At 37.1% G+C, this 24,611-nt stretch overlaps 1 protein-coding gene across 2 annotated transcripts in view; it reads left to right on the top strand.

The window, feature by feature from the left end:
* Positions 1–24,611, top strand: part of OSBPL3 (oxysterol binding protein like 3) — a 68,124-nt gene that overhangs the window by 31,969 nt on the left and 11,544 nt on the right. For both annotated transcript variants that reach the window (XM_065752906.1, XM_065752907.1), the window contains 14 exons: positions 958–1,077; positions 1,275–1,328; positions 1,530–1,643; positions 2,203–2,373; positions 6,556–6,682; positions 7,406–7,509; positions 7,631–7,723; positions 8,337–8,493; positions 10,642–10,772; positions 15,672–15,779; positions 18,455–18,589; positions 19,225–19,318; positions 21,766–22,016; positions 24,131–24,268. In XM_065752906.1, coding sequence (XP_065608978.1) covers positions 958–1,077; positions 1,275–1,328; positions 1,530–1,643; positions 2,203–2,373; positions 6,556–6,682; positions 7,406–7,509; positions 7,631–7,723; positions 8,337–8,493; positions 10,642–10,772; positions 15,672–15,779; positions 18,455–18,589; positions 19,225–19,318; positions 21,766–22,016; positions 24,131–24,268 — 1,797 coding nt within the window. The remainder of the gene's footprint in view (positions 1–957; positions 1,078–1,274; positions 1,329–1,529; positions 1,644–2,202; positions 2,374–6,555; positions 6,683–7,405; positions 7,510–7,630; positions 7,724–8,336; positions 8,494–10,641; positions 10,773–15,671; positions 15,780–18,454; positions 18,590–19,224; positions 19,319–21,765; positions 22,017–24,130; positions 24,269–24,611) is intronic.

Raw genomic sequence — 24,611 nt, forward strand, 5'->3', positions numbered from 1 at the left:
TTTTACAAGGGCAGAGCAGAATCGACTCCTGCTCCCCACTCACTACCCCTTTCTTGATGCAGCACAGGATACAGCTGGCTTTCCTGTCTACAAGAGCACACTACTGGGTCATATCCAGCTTTTTGTTCCCAGGACTTCCAAGTCCTCTGCAGGACTCCTATTGATGAGTTCTTCCCCCCATCTGTACATATCTGGGATAGCCCTGGCCCAAGTGCAGTGCCTTTCTCTTGGCCTTGGGTACCACATTTGGTTCATAATGGGTCCACTTCTCAAGCCTGTTCAGATCCTTCTGAAGATTATCCCTTCTGTTGTATCAACTGTACTGCTCACAAGGGCATGCTGCTGGCTCATGGTCAGTCTGTTCCACTACAACACCCAGGTCCTTCTCCACAGAGGTCCTTTCCATCAAATCAGCTTCTAAACCTGTAGTGATGCACGTGGTTATTCCTGCCTAGTGTAGGGCTCTACATTTGCACTTGTTGACCCTAATGTTTCCTCTCCATTCAACTCTCCAACCTGTCCATGTCTCACTGAATTGCAGCACAACCTTCTGGTGTGTCAGCCACTCCTTCTAACTGTATCATCAGCAAACTTGCTGAGGGTGTACTCTATCCCTTCATCTGGGTCACTGATGAAGATGTATTTGTGCTTCTTCACAGAGTAAGTTTTATTCAGGATTTTTCAGGCCTTTAATTTCTTATCCAATATCAACATTTTTCTATTAGATGACTTACAAAATACTTTTTTTTTTTTATTTTAACATCCCATGTTTATTTTGCTATTGCATTGTTATCAGCTAAAATTTCTTACCTGGATGTGTACAGTAATAAAAGTGCTGAGAAAGTTGTTACTAATGATGGAAGCCCTGTAGTTTGACTTCTAGCTCATCTCAGATCTATCTTAACAATTTTGTTAGTTGGAAGAAACAGGATCTAGATTTATTTTTTCTCTTTGAAGCAGGACAGCTGGGAAATTGTAGAAGGGCTCCGGGGCGCAATGAATTGTACCCAGGAACCACAGAAACAGGAAGGCTGCTTGCTGAAAAAAAGAAAATGGCCTTTGAAGGGCTGGCACAAGGTAATAAAGGAATGTCTGTATGAAAGCTTGGTACTGTGTAAATATGACTTACAGAGTGTGTTGTTACTGGAAGAAAAAAAAATTAAGAGCAGGAAAAATGTTCTCCAAATACGTGTGGGTGTTTGAAGTGGTGTTTTTTGGTTTTGTTTATTTCTGTTGTCTGTGTGATTTTTAATTCTCTCTGTTTCTAATTTCAGAGGTACTTCTTTTTGGACAGAGGGATTTTGAAGTACTCTAAATGCCAAGCTGATGTAAGTGATTTAAAACCCTTTAATGCCAGTGTAAGGTAACAACAGTTTAATCTGAAATAACGATCATTCCATATTGACAGTAAAGTAGAATTTCAGCAGCTCTTTAACAGTAAACTGAATGCAGAAGAATGATGGTCAGAGCAGGAAATGTCCAAATTGCTTTATTCTAGGGCTGTTGTATTTTTGTTGTTGTTGTTGCAGATAGAGAGAGGGAAACTTCATGGCTGTATTGATGTTGGACTTTCTGTCATGTCTGTAAAGAAATCTACAAAATGTATAGATTTGGATACCGAAGAGCAGATATATCATCTGAAGGTAAATCTTTACAGTTGCTTAAGCTTTGCTCCCCAAACTGAAGGAGTATAACAACATTGTCTATACAGTAGAGAATGTGTTTATTTTTAGCAGCAGGCGGTCTATTAGTCTCACTAATAGCTTAATTTTTAGTCTCAACATACTAGTTTTATAACTTGAGAAGCTTTACTGTTCTGTTCCAGAGTTAGGGTACCCCATTACACTTGCTGGTAGTTTAACCTTGATGAAACCTTGAAACTGGCAATTAAGAAGTGAGAGTTTTTGTTTATATTGTTGTTGGGTTTTTTTACTAGAAATTGCTAAGTAGTGTGTTCTGCATTACAGTCATAGCACTGTTAACTGAAATTTCTTTTTTTTTTTTTTTACTTTATTTAGTGACTAACTTTGTCATGCTTAAGCTCATGCCGTAGTATCTTCTAGTAAGAGCATATTTAGAAACGCTTTCCTGGTATTTTTCCAATAAATGTCACCCAGGCTAGCTGTCTAATGAATAAAGATATTAAGTCTCTTTGTTAGCAATCTTGAATATGGGTGTTATAATATCTGAAATTTTCTGTAGGTGAAGTCTCAGGAGCTGTTTGATGAATGGGTAGCAAAGCTTCGTCATCACAGAATGTATCGTCAGAATGAAATCTCCATGTTTCCTCATGACGTCAATAATCTTTTCTTCCCAGTATCTACTACTGTGGACTCTGGCCCTGGTGTGTGTGATTCGACTCCAAGTAGAAAGGTAACAGTGATGATTTATAAACAGTGAGCTTTTATCAGTGATTAAATTAGACTGATTTGTTTTGAAGTAAAGAGCACAATGAAAATTTGTACGGGTTTAAGTTATGGTCTAAAATATTTTGCTCTTTGAAGAGCAAAATAATTATATTTGCTCCCAAGTATTTTTCTCTGTGGTGCTGGTAATTTTTTTAATATTGTCCATTGTTTTAAAGAATTATATTCTCACAATGACTTTTAAAACTGGATATCAAGTTAGAATCCTCATAATTTTTGACAATGTACCATTATTTGTCTGGTATGTGCTGGTGAATGTTAATGCGAGTCACAGAAGAGCTCTCAGCTATATAAATATTTTTCCCTTTTCTCAGGTTTTCCATTTTTCCTTAAGCTAATAAAACCTCTCCCTTTATACATTAATACATCTGACTGCCCTAAACTAGCAGATAGGGATTATTGAACAGCTGTAACCTGTGACTTCTTACATTCTGTGAGGTAGCCTCACAAAACAGTGATTTTATTCAGCACCTGAACACAGTCTGTCTCCAGTGGTTTGCATATTGACTGGCTGACATTCACCCAAAGAAACGCTTCTGCTGTAGAGTAAAACCACACCTCTTTTGAGAAAATAGAGCACAGTACTGCTAAAAAAAATACTTACTGTAACTGCTTTCTGTCAACTCCACAAATGTCTCTTATGCAGCAGTCGCTTCTTTGTTATCATGCTGTCCAAGGTACTCTTTTCCTGGCTGTATTGCTGTACAGTCTGAGTGGGCTTGTTTCACACTACCTGTAGTTCAGGAATATAGTTCAGGAATTTTCTTCCGACTGGTTTGACGGGGCTCCTTCTGAGCAGTCAGCAGCACATTTATCACTGTGTACTGAGAAGTCTCCATCTGTCAAATTTTAGGAGGATGTTAAGAGTGCTTTGTCAACTTACCCAGTATTTTTTCTCACAGTTTTTTTTTCTTCAAAGACAGCAAGTGCAGTGCATCTCTACTACTAAAAGGGAGGGAAAAAAAGCAACAATGAATAAACAAAATGTGGGGAAGAAATGTGGAGTGTTTACATTTCCTCTTTTGAGCCTGAAAAACCATTACAGATGAGTCAGCATCCCTCGCTAACCGTGTGTCCCTGGCTTGATAAAAGTATAATAGCTGCATAAGACTAAATCTGTGCTGCACTGGAATGGTGGTTGGATAGCTGTAGTATTCTTTGGAACAACATCATTCTGAAGTTTGACTGCAGCTGCATGGAGCTTTGAGTCTGTCTAAAAGATCCTGAGATGAGAGGTTTGCTGCTTTGGCAGGACAATGCTGTAGGTGAACGGCAATTTTTTTTTTTTTTTTTACCAAGCACTAACACGTGCCTGAATTGCTTTTTGCTGGTGGCTGAGAGGGAGGGGGTCTGTGTGAGCTGGCAGCTGAAAGAGCAGACTTGCCCTGTGGTAACAGCAGTGTTATGCAAAGAGCAGTCTGCATGGCTCTGTGGAGCCAGCACCTCTGTGGCTCTGACAGCCGTCTCTTCTGTGACTGCAAGGAAATGGAAAACCTTCTGGGACAGTCTAGTTCTTTTCTCTCACAAGACAACTTGGATAGAAGGGGGAGAATAGTATCAAGAGTAAAAATAGAACGTAGCAATGCCCATTATATCTCCATATCTCCATATCTTTGCTCTCAAAAAATAAATAACAAAAGTAAAAAGGATCTATGTGACCAGCATATCTAAAGTCTGTGCGTACTGTCAGGAAATTAACCATTTCTTCTTTAGTGTGAAAGACTCTAATTCACTTTTAATTTATTAATCCAGATTTGCACTGCAAAGAAGCCCTACTTATTTTCATGTGAAAAATAGAAGGGGATAGTTCTTAAGCAGCAGTTAATCACCTTAGCTCTGCTGAAGCTAAGTGGAGGTTTGCCAATTTATATCAGCCCTAGGTTAATGTTAGTTGATATCAATCCAGTGGTTAAATTATTTTGAGAAAAACATAAGTGGACTTTGCATTGCATTTTATTTACTTTTAGAGACACCTGGACAATTCTCACAATTCTAATAGTTGTTGGGGGTTAAAAGTATGTATCTGTGTATATTTATGTGGAATTCTTGGATTCTTATGCTTAATTAGAAATGGTGTAGCCAGCAGGAGCAGGGAGGTGATCATCCCCCTGTACTCAGCTCTGGTACGGCCGCACCTCGAGTACTGTGTTCAGTTTTGGGCCCCTCACTACAAGAAGGACATTGAGGCCCTGGAGCGTGTTCAGAGAAGGGCAACAAAACTGGTGAGGGGTCTGGAGCACAAGTCTTATGAGGAGCGGCTGAGGGAGCTGGGATTGTTTAGTCTGGAGAAGAGGAGGCTCAGAGGAGACCTTATTGCACTCTACCACTTCCTGAAGGGGGGTTGTGGTGAGGAGGGGGTGGGCCTCTTCTCCCTGATAACTAATGACAGGACGAGAGGGAATGGCCACAAGTTGCGCCGGGGAAGATTTAGATTAGACCTGAGGAAACATTTTTTTTCTGAAAGAGTGGTCAGGCACTGGAATGGCCTGCCCAGGGAGGTGGTTGAGGCACCATCCCTAGCACTGTTCAAGAAGCGTTTAGATGAGGTGCTGAGGGATTTGATTTAGTAGTTGGGTAGGGATAGTGATAGGAGGATGGTTGGACTAGATGATCTTGTAGGTCCTTTCCAACCTTATGAACCTTTGAACCATACCGATTGCAATTGAAGCTATGCTATCTGGATCTTTATAAACTGCCTCTTGCCTGTTTCTTAGCAATGTCTTCTTGTTTCTCTGCTCTTAATTATGCCCTTTGTATATATATATTCTGGAAGATAACTGGTTATTTTGCATGAGATAAATGTGGTATTTTTCTCCCAACATGTCAGTACATTGCTTATCTTTAAATTCAGTGTACTCGAGCTTTTAAATGTACTGGAATCATTTGTGTTTACATATATAGATGACTGCAACTCCTACTGTTTTATGTAGGAATATAACAGCTGAACTGCATAGATTAATTTAAAAGCAGGTATGCTTATGAATTCTTCCTACTATTACGTGATATATAAATTGATATGGTACTGAATGACATCACCTGGATAGTTTTCTGCAACTCAAATTGAAACATGAATTATAAACATTAAAAGACTAACTGTAAAAACAGCAACAGATAGAGATGATGTTTCATATGAGTAACTTTAAAACAAGTATTACCTGAGTTTTGGTAAAAGGTGAGCACATTTTGTAAATGTTTTAGAGAGGAGCAAAACAATTTAGTCAGCTCTTTTCATCATCAGTGAAGTGGCCGTGTAATGGCAGTTAAGGTGAAACAACATATTAAGAACTGATAGTGAATGAAATGTTGATAAAATATTTAATTGCTTTGTGCAACTTTTTGATGTATATATTAGTAAAAGGCAAAAGGTTTAATAAAGTTTAAAAAGCAATTACTCATTTATATGGCTACTACTTGTTTTGTTAGAGAAGAAAACAGCTTTTTAAGCTGCTGTGCACTGGTTATAGTATTGGGTGGAAATTTCTTTCCATTGGAAACTACTTAATTGTACTGCTCAATTAGTTTGCTGATAGCTTCCAGTGTTTGTCATAGCATCTGATAGTGAGCACTCCTGAGAGTTAAAAATAATTGAGACACTGCAAAATGATAGTCTTTACCAAAGTAAGATATCACACGTGTATTAAGGTCTATCAAGCTAAATCCACACTGAAGACACATGACCTAGAGTAAAATTTTCACAAAACGTCTAAGATCAGGCTTTCTTCATTGAAAAATGGCTCTAAACAAATGTATGCATGTTACATTTTAGTTAACTTTGGGCTTCTTCAGGAGGCATATGCTGTTTTGGTACTGTGCCACATATGGTGCTTTAAATGTGTTAGATTGATTTAATTGATGCAGAGCTTTGTCTTTTTTTCAAAGTTCACTTTTCAACAAAATTTTATTGTTCCTTTAATATCTGCTTTTGTATGTCATATGTCCTAGCAGTATGCTTGATGAATATAATGCCTAATTTAGTTCAGACACTTTATTTATTTATTTTCACCACCATGCTCTTAATGCTTTCAGTCCTTGTCACTGATTGTGGACCTCAACTGTTGCTTGTCAAAATGTGTCCTTACAACTTTATAATATTATTTATTAAAAATTTGCTTGTTTTTCTCTGGAACAGGGAGGAAGTTTGACCAAACAAAACTCGCTGTCAGCTGGTGGTAACTTGTCATTTTCCTTTTCGAGTAATGAGTCCAGGATTCCATCTTGGCTACAGTCTTCTGAAGACATGGAAAAATGCTCAAGAGGTAATATTTGAAGGAAGATGGAAGTAAACTGATAGTTCTCCTACTTTGTCTTGATAACAACACTACAATCATAAGTAGTCAGTATATTTTTTTGTTGTTTTCTGAAACAAGAGAGAGGAAAGGGGTAGTTGTTGATTTCTTACCTACTCATTTTTAAAAGAGCTAGTGAATGAAGAGGGTATCAGTTTTGAGGCTCTCTTAAAGGATCCTATATATTCCAATATCATTTCTTTTATGAACATTGCACTTGTTAGTAAAACTTGAACTGTCTTAAGCTGGGTTCCAAATCACCTTCTGCTTTCAGGTATTCCTGAAACAATGAAGATCTTCTTCATGTTGGTGAAAGTGTCTGTTTTAAACATGTTTTCTACCTACCAAGAGGTGCCTCATCTCTAGCTCTGCATTAACTGTTCAGTCCCAAAGCACTCTCCATGAGTAGTTTGGGTAACTAATCCCAAACTGCAGTAACTTATATGTTATCTTGTATTTTTGCAAGCGACTATGACAAAGCACCATGTATCACTGAACAGGCTATATAGAGGCACTTCAATATTTAGAAGACAGAAGGATACAAGCTATTTTAGCTGGTCAACAGAAAACAGATTATTAGACAATTAATAACTGAAGACAGCTACACTCAAAGTAAAACTAGCCTGTAAACAAAAAACTTTCATTTTATTTGTTACTTCAGAGCAACTGAAAATATTCTCTTGTTCAAAACAGATCTCTCTGCTTGTCATGCGTATTTACTGGAAATGAACCAGCTGTTACAGAGCATGGATGTCCTTCACAGGACCTATTCAGCACCTGCTATAAATGCTATGCAGGTTTGTTTAAAAAACAAAAAATCCTTGCTATTCCAAAAACCAACCCCAAATTCTAAAACATCAAGGTTTTTGTTCTTAACTTTTATGACAATCCATTCTTTGTCTTGCTTGTTCTTAAAAGGTTGGACCTTTCGAAAGCCCAAAGAAGGAAAAGAGAACACATAGGAGGTGGCGATCTAGAGTTGTTGGGAAAGAGGCTAAAGGAACATTACAGGTGCCTTCAGTCTTTTCAGTAGCCTATCTTTTCTGTAGTTCTTACTGATAATTTCTTGGCATAACCAGTTTAGGAAATGTTTCCTTTTGAAGTACTGTCCTATGCTGACTCATTTTAAGAAGTAATATCATAAGCAAAACACACAAATGCCCTTATTGAAATCTGCAATAGGATCTGTACTAATTTGCTCAGGAGATAAACTTGTCTTTCACCTGTTATTCCAGTTCACCTCCAATGAGGGGCATGGGGGGGGGGGGTATCTGGTAGTTTTTTTCTTTTTTTAGCAGCAGATATTTTTGCAAATTCTCCAGGTAGTTTTGCTCATATTTGCATCTAGCGTGCTTGTTGTTGGATGCTTACAAGCAGAGGGGAAAAAATACTACTGTGTATGTTACAGCTCTCAATGGGCTTGTTTCTTGGGAGTTTTGCCAAATCTTCCAACTATAAACATCTTAGGCAAAATTTTATCAGTGGTTTCATCCATTCCAAGACTATTGGTAACTGACAGTAGTTCTGTTGGTTTTGATATTGCAGATTGGGACAATTAAAATTCTTTACAGTTTTTTTTAAATATCAAGACAGATACAGTCACAAATTGCTGTCATCCTTACAGGTGCCTTCAGTGTTTTCTGCCCCTATGAGACTACATGCTTCCAATCCTAACTTGTCTACAATAGATTTTGTAGAAGAGAAGAACTACTCTGATGGCTCTGAAACATCATCAGAATTTACTAAAATGCAGGAGGACTTATTTCATATTGCACATAAAGGTAAATAAAGTCTGTCTTTCATATTTAATTATACATCATCACAATTTAATGTGATTTCTGAGAACAGGTCTTAAAAAAAGCATGAAAAACCCTCCCTTTAATTCCTTTGTGGGATTGCAAATGTTGATGTTTGGAGTCAATTAAAAAAAGACTTAATCATCCTATTTTTATTTTTAATGAAGGACCTCCTTTTTTTAATGTGTTTAAAAACCTAAATTCTGCTTGTTGCCAAAGGGTGAAAATCTCCACTGCTGTAAATATAACAGCAGATTATACTCTTCTGTTTGCCTGTATACATATGTATGTGAACACACATATGATTATATATTAAAGTTGGTTCACTGTATTTCAGAGTTCACCATTTGCTGGTGATGCAAAGGTTGCTATGGTAGTAACCTATTTTTAGTGAATACATAAGAGTAAAGTCATGTAAAGCAGCCAGAAGGGCAGCTTGACTGTAAATGTTTTGTCTCTTGAAATCGTTCTTCATTAGCAATACTTTGCCCTGTCACCCTCACACCAGAATCATTTTTATGGTTTAAGTAATCTTAGTGAGGGAAGGACTTGAACTTTTTATGTCTGAAAGACTTTTAGAAGTATAGGTGTTGCTCCTTTTTGCACAAGATAATGAGCTGATGTTATCAGAATGCATTTTTTTTGTTGTCCTCTGGTGCTGATGTATCTTTATTCCATTACGGAAGGAATAGATCTCTCTTAGCAGTAAGCTTTATAGAGTTAGAAAAGTTGCTATCTGTGGGAGCCTTAGAATTCTCCTGCTCAAGATAATATTAACTAAAATGTCTGTCACAAATTTTGATTGGACTGAACTATGCACTAAGGAGGACAAAGGACCGCATAAAATTTAGTAAAATCATACTGTACTAAGAATAGAAAGATCTAATTCTTTGCAAAAGCTACTTTTATACCACCACCCTTCTTAAAAAATACAACTTATGCTATAACATTTGACACAGCTGAAATGTATAATTAGTACTTTATTCTGTAAAAAAATCTTGAAAATTCAAATTAATAGCTGGTACACTAAATGAAATGGAAGTTTACTGAGGGTTCTCGTCATGCATCCTACATGTGAAAGACTAACATAAAATAGATTGTAATGGACACATCTTCTTTTTACCCCCAGATGTTTTCTTCACATAGATTTAATTAGCAAAACTGTGGTTTCTGGTGATGAAGTACACTTAAAAAGCAAATAATCCTTAAGATTGTTACCTGAGATACTCATTTAAGTAATAATTATTCAGGCTAAAACTGAGAGATATAAAAGATGTCATGTTTTTTACTCTTCCTGTGGATCCACATTCAGATTTTATCTTCATTTCACTGCTAAATTTTCCTAATAAATTTTTGCATTGCTTATTCCTATGACTTTTTTTTTATATAAGACTTGAGTAGTCCCTCAGAAACCTGCTAGTTCTGCAGAATGGTGAATGTTGAAATGCTACATAAGCAAATGTTACCTGAGTAAATTTTTATTCCTCATAGGTATATGAAAGATCAAATGTCAGACAATAGATCCATGCAAGATGTTTTTGTGATTTGACAGTTTTAGGCTAGTGAAATGGGCTCAGAAAGAAGTGGGAGCACCATCACATTCAGGAACTGAGCCTTTGAGTCAGTAAATCATCTAGCAAGCTGAACTGTCATTATACCCAAAATGAATCACCACTGCTAACTCATGGTGAAACTTCTAAACGTATAGCTGTGACACTGTATGTGTTATAGCTGCCTTCTTGATTTTTTTTTTCCTTCTCCTTTCTCCTCCCCCACTGGAATTCATAAAGGAATGTGGAGTAGAATCATGGCCATCTGAAGATTCAAGCTAATTGGGAAACAAAAGCAAGTAAAGAGCAGATGTGGTTAGTTAGCTTTGTTGCCATCTGTCACAAATTAATCAAAGCAGTTTTGACTGTGGCTAATATAGTCATCATGTTAGCATTTACCATAAACATTTCTCCTTCTTGAAAAAAATATATCTGATAACCTTGATTAATATACTTTCCTGGGTCTTTCAAGCTAAATTCTTATTTCTATCACCATAAATGACATTTTATTCAAGTTTAACATAACTGGTGTGTGCACAACCGGTAGCTGTTTTTAACCTTGTTTTTTACAAAATGGTTCTAGTTTACTTCACCTTGAAGTCAGCTTTCAGCAGCATATCTACGGAGAGAGAAAAGCTGAAGCAGATGCTGGAACATGAGGCATCATCATCTCCATCTGCACAAATAGTTGGCTTGAAGAATGCCTTAACGTCTGTAAGTGACTTGCTGAATTTCAGCGAGTTTCATTGTCATCAGTTATTTCTAAATTTTATAGTAGTTAATTTCTGTTTTGTTAGTGTCTACTCTGTGCTAAACTTTGCAGCATTGAAGCATAATGAGTCATGATTATATGTGGTACTTTACAAAGACTTTCCTAGATGGTAAAGATACTGCAAATACATGAAGACTTGATAGATATACCGTGCACCTAAATAAATCTGTATTATTCAATGCAAGTATAAGAGTTGCTCTGTGACTGAGTCTACTTTGTCTGGATCAGTCATTTCATTCTGGTAGGCTGTGGATTTCCTCTTCCTAAACAACACCAAATATTCACTATAACTTGGCACAAAATTAAGAAGGAGCATCTGAAGGCACTCTGCTGTCCTTTCTATTGCACCAGCGTTTTGCTGCTGCGCACCAGAACACAAAAACAAACTGAAATACAGCCTGTTTATACTGCCTTCCAACTTCATCTGTTAGTCATCAGAAAGCAGCAGTGGAGCAGTTAGAACAAAATTGTAAATGATAAAAGATGCTGCTCTTTAAACAGTTGTTAAATTTGGTTGGTATACTTTCTGTAACTGTTTAAGACCAGCTTATGTTGAAATGCGTCAACTAAATAGTGACCCAATTTCAGAACAATAAGTGCCATCATTACTGTGCTTTTTCAATTTCAATCTATATTTCAAATTGCTAATCAGAGTCAGGAGTGACTCTAGATAAATGTGGTACAGCTCATCTTAGAATTAGTTCAGTATAAGAACTTGGTTTGTTTTACAAAAGCTGTGTATGGTTGTAGTTTTTTAGTTTGAAACATGTTTCTTTCCCTAGTCCTGTAAATGCTGTGATGTCTTCATAGAATGTGGAGAAAACTGAAGCTTGTTGCATGAAACTATATTCACTTATTTGTTTTTAGCTTTCAGATGTTTCACTTGAGACATCTAAATAGGTGATTTCCATGTTTTGCAATGCTATTTGCCTAATATTTTACATTTAAAAATCAGTTAAGGTTTGTAAACTGAATGAATGCTCAGCTAAACCTGGATTCTTTTTTCAAGCAATGAAATTCTGTTCATCCTCTAGATGTCTTCTAGAAATTATGCTCTTTACTCTTACTTTCTAACCCTTGCTTAGCCCATCCAGATGTTGTTTCTGAACTCTGGTAGTTTCAGCAGAAGTTAACGTGTGAAAGCTATTCTTAGTCTTTAGATCTGTAAAGCTGTGATGCCAACAGAAATTTTCTCACCATGCTCTGCAGAGAATCCTGTAGAAGAAAAGATTGTGCTTCTTTTGAAGAGTTCTGGAAGTGCAGATATGATAAACTTGACATAGGTCTGTTTCTTCCAAGAGAGTCTTGTACTGGCATCTTTAACTTCATGTTTTTTATTTCAATTCATATTCCATTCACAAGGAGCAAAAATCATACACGTTGAAAGCTATCAACTATTAGGCTGTTGTGCTCTTCTTGGCCTGGCAGGGGAAAAGATGGGAACAGATTTAAAGAATATAAAACACATTTTACAAGAGAAGCATCTCTGCCTTTGCTTCTCCTTCATTAACATGCTATCCTTGACCTACACATAGTGAATGGAAAAAGTATACGGGGAAGGAGGCAGAATAGAAGACAGCCTTCCTGCATATCATGCTAGAATTACTTTCTCCCTTCTGTTGTAGCTATGTGAATTCTTTATTAATTTGATGTTTGTGTAATACTTAAGACTGTCCACTTGAGCACAGGTGCAATAAATGCCAGTATGTCAAATCCAGACCACACAAACATAAAGCCAGAGAATATTCTCCCATTCACCATCACTTTTGGTCTATCTTTGACTATCTTTCCTGCTACCAAGGCACTTCCAACTAAAGAGAATACCATCAAAATCAGAACTGGACAAAGCAAATGCATGAACTGCAGCATTTTCCACATTCTAGTATTGATTCAGTCTAGTATTGATTCAGATGTGCAGAAGTGGGCAGTAACTCTTTAGTTTCATTCTAGCCATCAGGATATATTGTTTCTTTTATTTTCTACCCAATCCACCAGATGCAAACAAAGAGGAAAGCATGTTTCATAAGGGCTGTGGGACTGTCCTCACTTCTGTCCTGTAATTATTTAAAATTATGAGCTTTGCTAGACTTGCAGTACAGGAACTATGACTCAGAGGCTTTTTTTCTTTCTCCTTTTATGGTTAAAGTTAGTAACACAGGTTATTTTCATTGCAGCAGGGCTATATTCTCTTCCTACTCCAAGTGACATGTGACCATCAAATGCATTCAACATGAATAAGTAATCACCAGAGTTTGCTGCAGAGGTTTTTTTCTTATTTCCACTAAAATGCTGTCAGGACACACACTGTATCTGTTGTTTGATTCAGAGTTTAAGTTGTGCAATTCTGTAGGCTATAGTGAATGACTTGAAATGTGTGGATTACCCTTGTCTACTTTGGCCAGAGGAAATATTCTAAAATATACTTTATTTAGAATACAGCTTAAAGCAGCCTACTATAGAAGATATTGGCACATGTGGAACAAATCCTGTGACTAGAATATTGCAGGAAAAATCTTTTCCTCATTCCCATTTTTACCTCAATAGACAGCTGAGACCAGACAGTTAAGAACACATCTCATGTTCCTGAACATGTCTAACAACCTAAGGATTCACACAGATTTCTGAGACTTTGCAGGATGAACAAGCACTGGAATTATTTCTCAGATTCCTAACCAAAGTTATCTCTTTCCTTCAGCTCTACATCAAACCATCCATATTCTGTGGTGGAATGTTTTAGATGTATCTTGCAAGAAGATTCTTCTTCACACTGCTGTCTTTCTGTACTGAAAGGAGAAATATGGTTAGGTAGAAGAGACCCCTTTATCAGTTTTTAAAGCAGAAGGTGTTGATATAAACAGAGTAGCCTTCATAGCTCCAATTGGTGCAGTAGAAACTTAACTGTGCTTTCTTGGTTCTCTCAAAGAAGACAAGACAAAAAAATTACTCCCATAAATAAGCATAAAACCATATCTGATTACCCATGTGGTTAGATCAATCTTCAGATATTAAATCCTTACCAATGATCAGAGGGCTGGGGCTAGAACATCTCTACTATGAAGAGAGGCTGATAGAGCTGGGGTTATGTCTATGGGGAGACCTTATTGCAGCTTTCTGCTACTTAGGAGGGGACCACAAGAAGGATGAGAGACTCTTTACCAGGGTGTGTGGTACTATAAAAAGAATAATGGTTTTAAAAGGAAAAAAAGGTAGATTTTAGGTCAGATATGTAGGAGAAATCTACTATGAGGATGGTGTGGCTCTGGAACAGGTTGCCTGGGAAGGCTGTGGGTGCCCTCATCACTGGAGGTGGGAAGGTTGGGCAGCCTGATCTAATGAAAGGTTCCCATGACAAAGCAGTTGAAACCATATAGTCTTCAAGATCACTCCCAACCCAAACCATTCTGTGATTTCATGGTTGACAGGAGCTGTCCCCCCAAGCATGCCTTTCACAGGTTAAGTGGACATCCAGGAATTATAGGCAATCAAAGAAGCAGGGAAACATCTGAAAAAATACACTGTAACAAAAAAATCCCTAGTTTCAGGCAATAAGCAAGCTCATATACAGGGGCATCTAAACACACCAGCAAATTGAAGTCTAGTCAAACTCCTGGCTCGGGCTAATCCTCAAGAAATGAACTTGCTCCTAAAACTTCTACACCTTCAGTGGTTCCAACAAGAGTTGGAAGGGAAACCCACCTCATCTCAGAAGAGGTATTGCAGTGTGACTAGCTGACAGCTGTGGCTGGAAGCGTGCTAGCAGTCTTTATAGAGCATGTTGTAAAAAAAAAGTGTCTTACCATAAGTGAAGTTGGTCTTACAATGCTATGTGTACTTGTAACACTGTGGAGAATTGGGTTCCTTTTTGTTCACAAGAGCATCCCAATTTGGAATTTGAAGTGGAACAAAGAAATAGCTGTATCACTATCAATATCTGTAGAGGCTTATTTTTAGGCTTTTTTTTAAACAGAATTTAAAACAATGCTTATTATGCTATGCATGATTATATGCAATAGAATATAAAATAGTATTTCAGTGCAATATTATAAATATAGTACAACTGTAGGAAACACAAATAGCATTTTTTTCCTAGCAAAAAACAGAGCTAAGGGTTTTTTGTTGTTGTTGCTCGTTCTGTTTTTAATTATGTTATTTGTTCATAGCTTTTCTGTATGGCTTGGAGATGTCTTTCTCCCCTAGGGCCTCATTATATCCAGTGAAACTTGCCCTCTGCCATTTCTGGAATTGTCTCTGGGAAAACAATGTCATGTAAAGGGGTGTCTCATATTTGTTCATACTGTATTTTCTGTTCTTGCCTTATTCAGCAGCACCACTTCAGTTGGGGTACAGCAACAAAAACAGAAGATAGCTTTGTCTTACTAATCAGTCTGGAATAAAATCTTATTTCTGTTAGTGGAAGGCTAAGGGAATAGTATATCAGTTTTATGAAAAAAAGTCATTTTCAGCTGTGGCAAGAGTGAAAACATTTAGAGACATGAAGTAGAGGTGAGAGAAAGGGGCTGAAAAAAAAGACAAAGAATGAAATTTATGCATAAAATATTGTATCACCTTGCACAACCTAGCAACTTGAAACTGACATCCCTAGCTTTTGTTGTCCACTTTTTTTTAGTGTGAGGGAAAAGGTAAAAGAATTTTACCTTTAGAGACAGGATACAAGATTTGAACCATTATTTGAACCACAAATAATTTGTTGAACCAGTAACCAATTATGTGTTTAATACTGCATTTTAAATATTCCTTCCCTCTCTTTTTACACAATGAAACCACTGTTCAAATTAGTTGAGAGAACTTTATATCCCCAATATTTTTGTTAAATATTCCAGGCAATAGCACAAAACACAGATCTAAAAGACCGGTTACGCAGAATACATGCCGAATCTATGATCCTTGATTCAGCATCTAATGCAAAATCAAGTCCAGATTTGGTGAAGGTGGGTATGGATTTCCTCTTTCAGCAATATCTTTTCCTCCAGCTCCTACATCTAGATGGTGTTACATCTTGTCCTGTTCTTCATGTCTTCCCTACAGCGTATTGTGTTAGCAAAATGAGTCTGCTTTTGTGATTATGAATCATTTCTGGTGATGCATTGTGTTATATTTCATTTCAAAGATATTCCTTGTGAGCAGTTTTCCTGAGCACACCACCATTGCTTTTGCCATTGGCTCCTGGTATTCTCCCTCACCTCCTGCCCCCTTCCCATTCAGCATGAACAAAGCTGTCTTGTCACCTTGCTGCCAACATTTCTCCCCCCTTGCATTCCCCTGTTAACTTTCACGCCTGTCTAAATACTGTTAGCCCAAAACACTGATTACCAGCGTAGCTGATTTAAGGTTTAGAGCCATTATTAAACTCTCAATGAAAGAAATGAGATATGGGATGTTCAGCCATTTAGTTTTGTGTGTTTGAAGCCAGGGAGTTTTCTGTACATCCAGTTAGCCACTTTGAGATCCACTAAGGTACTGACAGTTTTTTGGCTCACTTCAAAATGCACATGAATGTGGTGTATTTATAGATCATAGGACCTAGATGCTTAAGACTCTAGTAAGTGAAGCAAGAACTAAGTTATTTCTGATGGATTTTCCTAAGTACTAACTGATTTGAAAACTTCTGTGCTTGTATAATAAATCCTTCATTAGAACTTGAATGGATGTAGTATGTTATATAAAACCCCCAACACTATTTCCTTTCATTTTTAAAAGCAGTTTAGTCATTCAGTCTGTTCATTTTCTATTTAAGTTCTGCTTTAGCAGAACTGATTTTAGTAATAATCAACTTTTTTAAGGGAAATTATTCCAGTGCCTTTCACTCTTAATCCCATAAGATTTTTGAATAGCACTGCTATAGAGAGGCATTAATGAATGAGTACATTTCATTTTTAATTTCAAGAGTAATTTTCCTGTTTAGTGGAAGACTTCATAAAGACACTAAGTTATTTCTCAAACACGCTGTATGCACTGCATGTACACATGAAAATATTAACTTTCAAAACGTCCTTTAGGGATTTTGTTGAATCCCCTCTGGCATGGTTTGGAATGGAACTTATGGATGCAAATACTACAATGGAAAATTTTCATCTTAGATTTGTCTGAGGACTGCAATACAGTAGCATTGCTGTGAGGTCACTGCACAAGGCTTGGCTCTCGCTGATGTACCAGGTGCTATGATAGACCTCTGGAAATTGAAGCAGCATTAACTATTTTATGCAAAGGCTTGAAAAACTAAAGGTTTAGTTTATATTTTGAGCAGTTTATGGAGCAGTTTATCATGCTGCAATTGTCTTCATGTTCCAAAGTGAATCACTCATGTGATTATATTTAAAAAACCAACTGTTCTTTTATGATCCCTCTTCTGCTTATTTTGCTTCTGAGATTCAAAATAGAGTTGGAAACAATCCCAGTAGCACTGCTCATGCACATAGGAAGCTTTTTTTGCAGGCCAATGTAGCTGCCTTCCCACAGAAGAGTCAATTTTGAGATTACTTCTTGCAGCTTCATTTAGATTATAGAATTTTAAAAAAATTAAAACATCTTTTGTATGACAACAGTTCAGTTTTTTACTGTCACCATTATCAGCACACAATGAATAAGTCTATGCTGTACCAACCAGCAGAGAAGTCTCAGATTTGTCAGTTTGATTACAGACTTACCAGATTATTCACTGAGTTCTGAAAGTAAAACTTGTAAAATTCTTTTCATTTTGCAATTCCTGCAAAATTATGATAGCAAGGGCATTCCTGATTATCAAGTTAAGAACATGTGGAAAGAAGCTTTAGAGCAGCTGACATGCTAATCTGGACCAGTCAGCCCCATTCCTTAGTAGTGATGGAGTTACGGGGGAACTACCAGTACTCACTGGTAGTCTCACCTTTGCTAGACTACATTTGGTAACTCTGCTTATGCCAGCAACTTATAGAGAAAACCTTTGGTTTCCACAGGTGGGGATAATGAGATGTGTACAACACTCAAACAGGAATGCAGCAGCAAAAGCAATGTCACTGATGTGGCTTTGATAACATGCCGATTTTGGTTATCACAGTTCTTGGGTGTGAATATGAAGCCTTCTAGAACAGAGCATGGAAGACAGCCTAGTGGACAGAGATCTAGGAGAGCATTGCTATTGTGTAGCAAACATCTTCACCCCTCTGAATTTTCTGTGCTACTGCTTGACCAGGTCTTCCTGGGAAAGGAAAAGACTGATGCACTCATTATGATCAGGAAAGAACAAGGATCCAGTACGTAGCAGGAAAGAAAAGTTCAAATTTCCATTTTCATAGGGCTTTTTTTAGCAATATGCTTGCATATATCTGGCTGAACCACTCAAGTATCAATGCATTTTTACTTTTTTTTCCTGGGGTGGGAGGGGGGCCGAAATGTTACATGGAACAGTATAAACTGATCTACTGAATCATAATTTTTTCTTTTTAGTCTGTTTTCCTTTGGTTTTAATACCCTCCCCAGAACATGCTACCTTTCACTGAACTGGAAAAGAAGCATGTGCAATCTTCTCCCAAGTTTTACAACCCTTTAACTTATAGGGCTTGATTTGCATGCATTAAAGATATTTGTAGTACTTTTCCCCTCAAAATTTTGTATTTCTTTTAAACAGGAAAATTCAAGAGAAGAAAACAGAGGTCTGGTTCACCAGATCTCCAATGAAAGCAGACTGTCTATTGCTGACTCCCTTACAGAATTTTTCGATGCACAGGAATTCCTACTGTCTGCTAGCTCTTCAGAAAATGAGGTCTGAACATTAAGGTTGACTCTATTCTCATCTAGTTCATTATCTGCTAGTCAATATGCGGTCTTTCAGTGTGCTAATTACACATCAGATTATTTGACAAAAAAAAACAAATGAATACTATGCTTGTATTATCTCTTCACAGTTGAATGTAGAAACTATTAAGGAGATGTCATGAACATTGAGGAGAATGGCAAACAGGTAGCTAATATGCAGACACTGCATATATCATCTGCCTTGGGTCATCATACAGGAGCTAAGGAAATTGTATTGTAGAAAAGTCTATCTGCCCTGTCAGTACCTAGGGGCTGAGACTATGCTTACCAAAACTTATGGGTTCTCAGAGATGTGAGCTATTAAATTCTTGATGTTTGATGTGGTGAAGCTCTGAGGCCAAGATAATAAGCACATTTTCACTAAAATAAAAATTGAATGGGAATGATTACCATCAGTGATAAAAGTAATTTTTAGTTCTTAGGCCCATTTAATACTTTTCTCCAATACTGAAACACAGCTTTAAAAGTTCAGATGTACAAAACTATTAATTGCAACAGAAAATAACAATTTATGTGCACATGAAGTTATTTTAATGTATGTGTTAGTGAGTGAAATGTTCTATTTCCCCATACTGCACATAGGTGTCAGATGATGACTCCTACGTAAGTGATATCAGTGATAATGTCTCAGAAGATAACCTAAGCAATGACATAGAGAATGAAAGACAAACTTTAGGTAAGTTCAGTGTTTTATGGTATCACATTTTGGGAAGTGTTTCTTGTTTAGGGTATTCTTTCTTGTTTCAATAGAAAACATTTTATATTACAGATTTTCTGATGCATACAGCTTGTTGTTCACCCCCCCCCCCCCCCCCATCACCTTAGATTGCTTTTGAGCAGCACGTTCTAGTTAATCTGGTTAAAAGGGCCAGGGCCTCTCAACTTCAGCTCCTTTTCAGATCCTTTCTTAGCCACGAAATTTTTCAAACTAACAAGGCTTGCTGCTTTTGGTTGCTTTTTTGTTTTGTTTTTCTCCAGAAAGTAATTTCAATGTAACAACCACATCCGAAGTTTTGTGATTTTTAGCAGATTTTGTTGTTTAAAAGAACATGAGAGTTATTATTTGCTATCAGACCTCATGCATGACCGTACACATTTCTTCTCTGCCTGTTTTAATTATGTTGCTTGTTACTGCATACACTTATTTAACAGTCTTGCTAATTAGAGAGAATAAAAAGTGAGGGAGGAGAATTGGTCATAAACTAATTGGCTTTGTGCTTTCCAAGCACTTCAGCTAATCACAATGTTCTTCTCACTCTGTTTTGCCTTCAGTAATGAAGACCAGTGGTTTCTTACTTGCAAGCATTTCCTGATAATCTCCAAGGACCAATGGATCCCTTTAAAATTTGGGTAGTTCAAAATATTTGGAGATGTAGTCTGTAACTGTTTAAAAATTAAGATCTTTTTGAAATATGTGATTGTTGTTTTTGCCTCATAATCTGGAGGCTATAAAACTGTATCAATGTGGCTGTGTTCATCTTGTAGCTAAGATGACCACTGAAACTGCTGTATCAGAAGAACACAGAGGTGCTGCTGACACCTGCTATTTCTGTGATTTGGTCAGTCCACCATGCTCCACATGAGCTTCTCCTGAATTATACAAATTGTGTAATTTAATGAAGTCTTCTGAATGTAGAAAATCAGATGATGGCAATAGTCCACTCTGACTTGAAAAGTCACTGATTCTAGGAGAAGGTCAGGTTTCTTAGTCTCCCTCAGTATTGTGGCTGTTTATCACAGCTCTTACAAACCAGGGACATTTTCTTCTCATGATAAGTGGGCAAACTACAGTGTAGTAAAGAGAAATCTAATCCCTCTGACACAGCAGTTATAGAGAAGTTGATTTTGTGGTCATCTGTGTTTTATCACTGTTAGAAGCACTGATGGTTTCATGTTTATATTAATGGAACAAGAGAGGAAATGATGGATGCAGCACACAGGGACACAATTTAGCAGTGGGTTGTTAGGGTAGTATATTAGGTTGTGGTTGGATTTTATGATCTTGAAGGTCTTTTCCAACCTGAGCAATTCTGTGACACTTTCAAATATGTATGTAAGGGCAGTAATGCTTTTGGTATGTACACTACTAGAAAGGTATGCTGCCCTTCTAAGACAAAGCTGCCTGAGAAAAGCCTGATGAGGGCGGGGGTTTGTGGTCTGGGGGGTATACCCAAAGATCTACGAATTACAATTGACTGTAGGGCAGGAGCTTCCTAGGTGCTGCTAAGGACATGTAGAATATGTTCACATAGCAGTAACTGTATTCCTCTCTGAATTGAGTGGATGTATAACTAAGTAACAAACCTGTTGTAAAAACTCATAGCTCTATTTTGATTCTGATTCAAATAATTTCATTGCACACTTCATACTATTTATCCTGTTCTGATTGCCTTGGCAACATAACACTCATCACCTCAGTGTTCTTCTGGTTATTTGAATCAGTTTTTTGGATCTTTAGCAAACCCAGAGCTCCACAATTGCTTCAATTTTTCCTATCTGTTAAGCAGTTCATTTCTCCACCAATATACGGGTGCATCTAAAAACCAACATGGTTTAAAATTTTTTAAATGCTCAGTGCTATAACAAGCACTGTAGAAAAGCCTTCATGTAAATCTGTGCTACACTAAAGATCCTTGGAAGCAGTATTCAAAAAAAAAGTAGAAAAAGATAGATATGCACTCTTTTGGTGCATGGATCTGTAATTTATTCCTTGTCTTCTGAGAAGTGGCAGCTTAATTGAAGCTCTGTCAGGGAGGGAGGTTTTATGTCACTTAAACAGATAGGAATCTATCTCTGCTACAAATAAGATAGCAATAATATTTACTCTTTCAAATGCAGTGGAAAGCCTGAGTCTCTCTTTTAACCTTTTTAAGGAAAAGAGGTAATTTTTCGTGCTGCTTTCTGATCTGCATTTTGCTTCAGTTAACTTAGATATTAAAATCATGTTTATTCTTCACCCCTTTGTAGGGGGTAATCTTCAAGCCACAAGTGAAATATTTGAATGAAATGTGACAGAGAAAGACAGTTTTGACAGAAAAAAAAGGCTATATTTAGTGTATATTTGTAAAGGGTATTCAACAGTAAGTAGGCAATGTATTAACTTGTTCTCAAATTCCTTTTCAGATTGTATTTCTGAAAGTAGAATTGGATGCCAATCTAAACGGAGAACTTGTTTACCAGCTCCTTGTCCTAATACTAGTAACATCAGCCTATGGAATATCCTGAGAAATAACATAGGAAAAGATCTCTCTAAAGTGGCCATGCCTGTGGAATTAAATGAGCCACTTAACACCCTTCAGCGTCTCTGTGAGGAGCTGGAATACAGTGAACTACTAGATAAAGCAGCTCATACACCTAACCCATTTGAACGGATGGTAAACACTTTATTTCAAGTACTTAATAACATTCAGTATAACCAGAAGAGTATACAATGTGAGATCAGTCTGTCAGATAAATGAAGGTGTTCTCTTTTATTTTTCTTTCTTTCCAGCTAGGAGAGGCAGACTCTTCTAACATATCTGTTTGTTTCTATACCCACTAATTTTTATTCCTCTGCCTAATTTCTTTCACCTTGTCAGGAAGTGTATCTTCTAAAGCACCTTGTCCTACACAAGATTGAACAAGTACTAGCTGAACTAGTTGAAGTCTGGTTTGCACTTTCCCCTCCTTCCTTCCACTCTTTATTTTTTTTTTTTAATTAAAAACTTGGGGCAAAGAGGATTGAGCTACTTTGCTTCTCTCATGAAGGTGAAAATTACAGTGCAATGTGTCCTCATAATGTAAAGTAGCCTAACCTGGAAACAGTTTTTCATAGAAGACAGTGGGTCTTCTAGCTGTACACCACTGTGATAGTTAACACAAAACTAAGTCAGCTCCATTTGTTTCATCAGCTGATTTTTTTTTTTCAGTTTCAAGGATGCTCCAAAATAGTCAGGAACTCAATACTAAACAATATTTATAATATATGTTGGTTACTGTATTGATGTCATCTTCCACTAACGTGGAGTCCTGATTTCAAAATTTGACAAATAACAAGAAGCAGAAGAAAAAAAGTATTTCAGTTGTTCCCTTCCAGTTTCACTGGAACTACTTAATGCATATGCCTATAAATAAAGGATTGTAAAGCTCCCGATGTTCTCTTAAATAGGATTTATGGATTGTACCTTACACTAAGTTAAGTCTTCTGATCAATATTTCTTACTTTAAAATGAGGCTATTAATGAAGGTAAATAACTATGTTATAAATACTGCCTGAAAAGACACTTGCTCCCTCTTGACACACTCTACAAGGATCATAATTTAACACCTGCTCTCAGGATAGAATATAAAATGCAATAGAAAGCACAACAACAATAGTAGAAAAGCAAAGTCCTAGGATGCAGTGAGGGTTTGCTCACATACAATAATCATGATCACAGAAATAAAGGAAAGAAATTGCTTACCTTCAGAATGCCTCAGGTACACAGGGACCTCCAAAAAGATACACTTGCTTCCACTGCCAGCCCTTAAATGAGATCTGGGAAGGGGTGGATCCTGGCTCCAGCCCTTCTGGTCACTCAGGTGCATTGCTTGCACCTGAGCTTCCCTCAGTTGGCCCTGTCTTCCCATCAGGTGCTCAGTCACTGGTTTGAGCTTTGACTTAACATTTCTGCTACAGAGGGTGTGGTCATTAATTTATTCTTAGGTGCAGAACACTTTCTTGTTTTTGTTAAGAATGTGTGTTAAAAGAAAATGAACAGTAGTTTTTTTGCATGGGAATGAAAATAAGTCTTTTCACTCCATCCTGCACCTAAGCATCTGGAAATTGAGTCAGAATGAAGTATTCTTTGCCTCTGAAAAACTCTTGAGGTGAAATTATCATTAGCTTTTGCATAGTAATTGTAGCATTTCACTTCAGAATAGTTCTTTAACTCAGTTTCTGAATTTGTGAAAGGAAAGCATCTACTCTGTCACAAGATGGGGAAAAGGAAATGAAAAGAAAGAAAAATGGTACAAATTGTGTTGAACATAGACTGTTTTGTGAAAGCTCTTACAGTATTTCATGTCCCATGTTTAAAAAAAGGGCAGGGAGTTGATCCATAGAATAACGAACCATAATTATAAAAGCCAATTATAATACAAACTTTATCAGTGTTTTTTAAGTTCACTGCTTTCAACTGTGTGTGTTCCAAAATGCTGAGTTGTTTCAAGCTGTTTTCAGAGACACTTTTTTCAGTTGAATCAATTTGCAATGTTTGATCCTATAAATGCCATCACTGGACTCTTGGATGATTCATTGAAAACTGAAAAGTTCTATAACGTGCGAGCTAATGTTTAACTCTGAGGAGGAGACACACACATTGACGGACTGCAAATAATGGAAAAAATAAATATCTGATGTCCATATGAGGCCTTCTTTATTTTATTTTTTAATCATCTGTTAAATCAGAATCTCTAGCAAAAAATTGTGCGTGATTGTGGTAATCAGAATTCTCTGTGTTATTCCCAGGTATATATAGCTGCATTTGCAGTATCTGCATATGCATCCAGTTATTACCGAGCTGGAAGTAAGCCATTTAATCCTGTTCTTGGAGAAACCTATGAATGTATTCGTGAAGATAAGGGTTTCCAGTTCTTTGCAGAACAGGTACTGTATGCTGCAACACTAATGTTTGCTGTTTGGTAGACTACTTAATTCTGAATGCATGGCTGGTATCCCCCCGGAGCGAATGCAAAACACAAAATTACTTTGGGTAACCCTAGCCCAGCAAAACTCAAGGGATTTGATAATTTACAGAATTATAAATGAAGGAAATTGCTTTGTTTTTTGAGGAAAGGCAGCCAACACTGGGATGGAGCACGACAACCAAATGCAGACAGTTAGAAACAAAGGCTGGCAGGCTGTTTCTCCAGTAACTAGGTAACTTGTTTAAGTAGAGTACATTTCCTCATGCTGAAATCTGATCGCTACTGCAACAGGCTTTATGTAC

The sequence above is a fragment of the Cyrtonyx montezumae genome, unplaced genomic scaffold (genome assembly GCF_038088225.1).
Source record: "Cyrtonyx montezumae isolate F1298 unplaced genomic scaffold, pur_monq_1.0 scaffold_8, whole genome shotgun sequence".
Classification (NCBI taxonomy): Eukaryota; Metazoa; Chordata; class Aves; order Galliformes; family Odontophoridae; genus Cyrtonyx; species Cyrtonyx montezumae.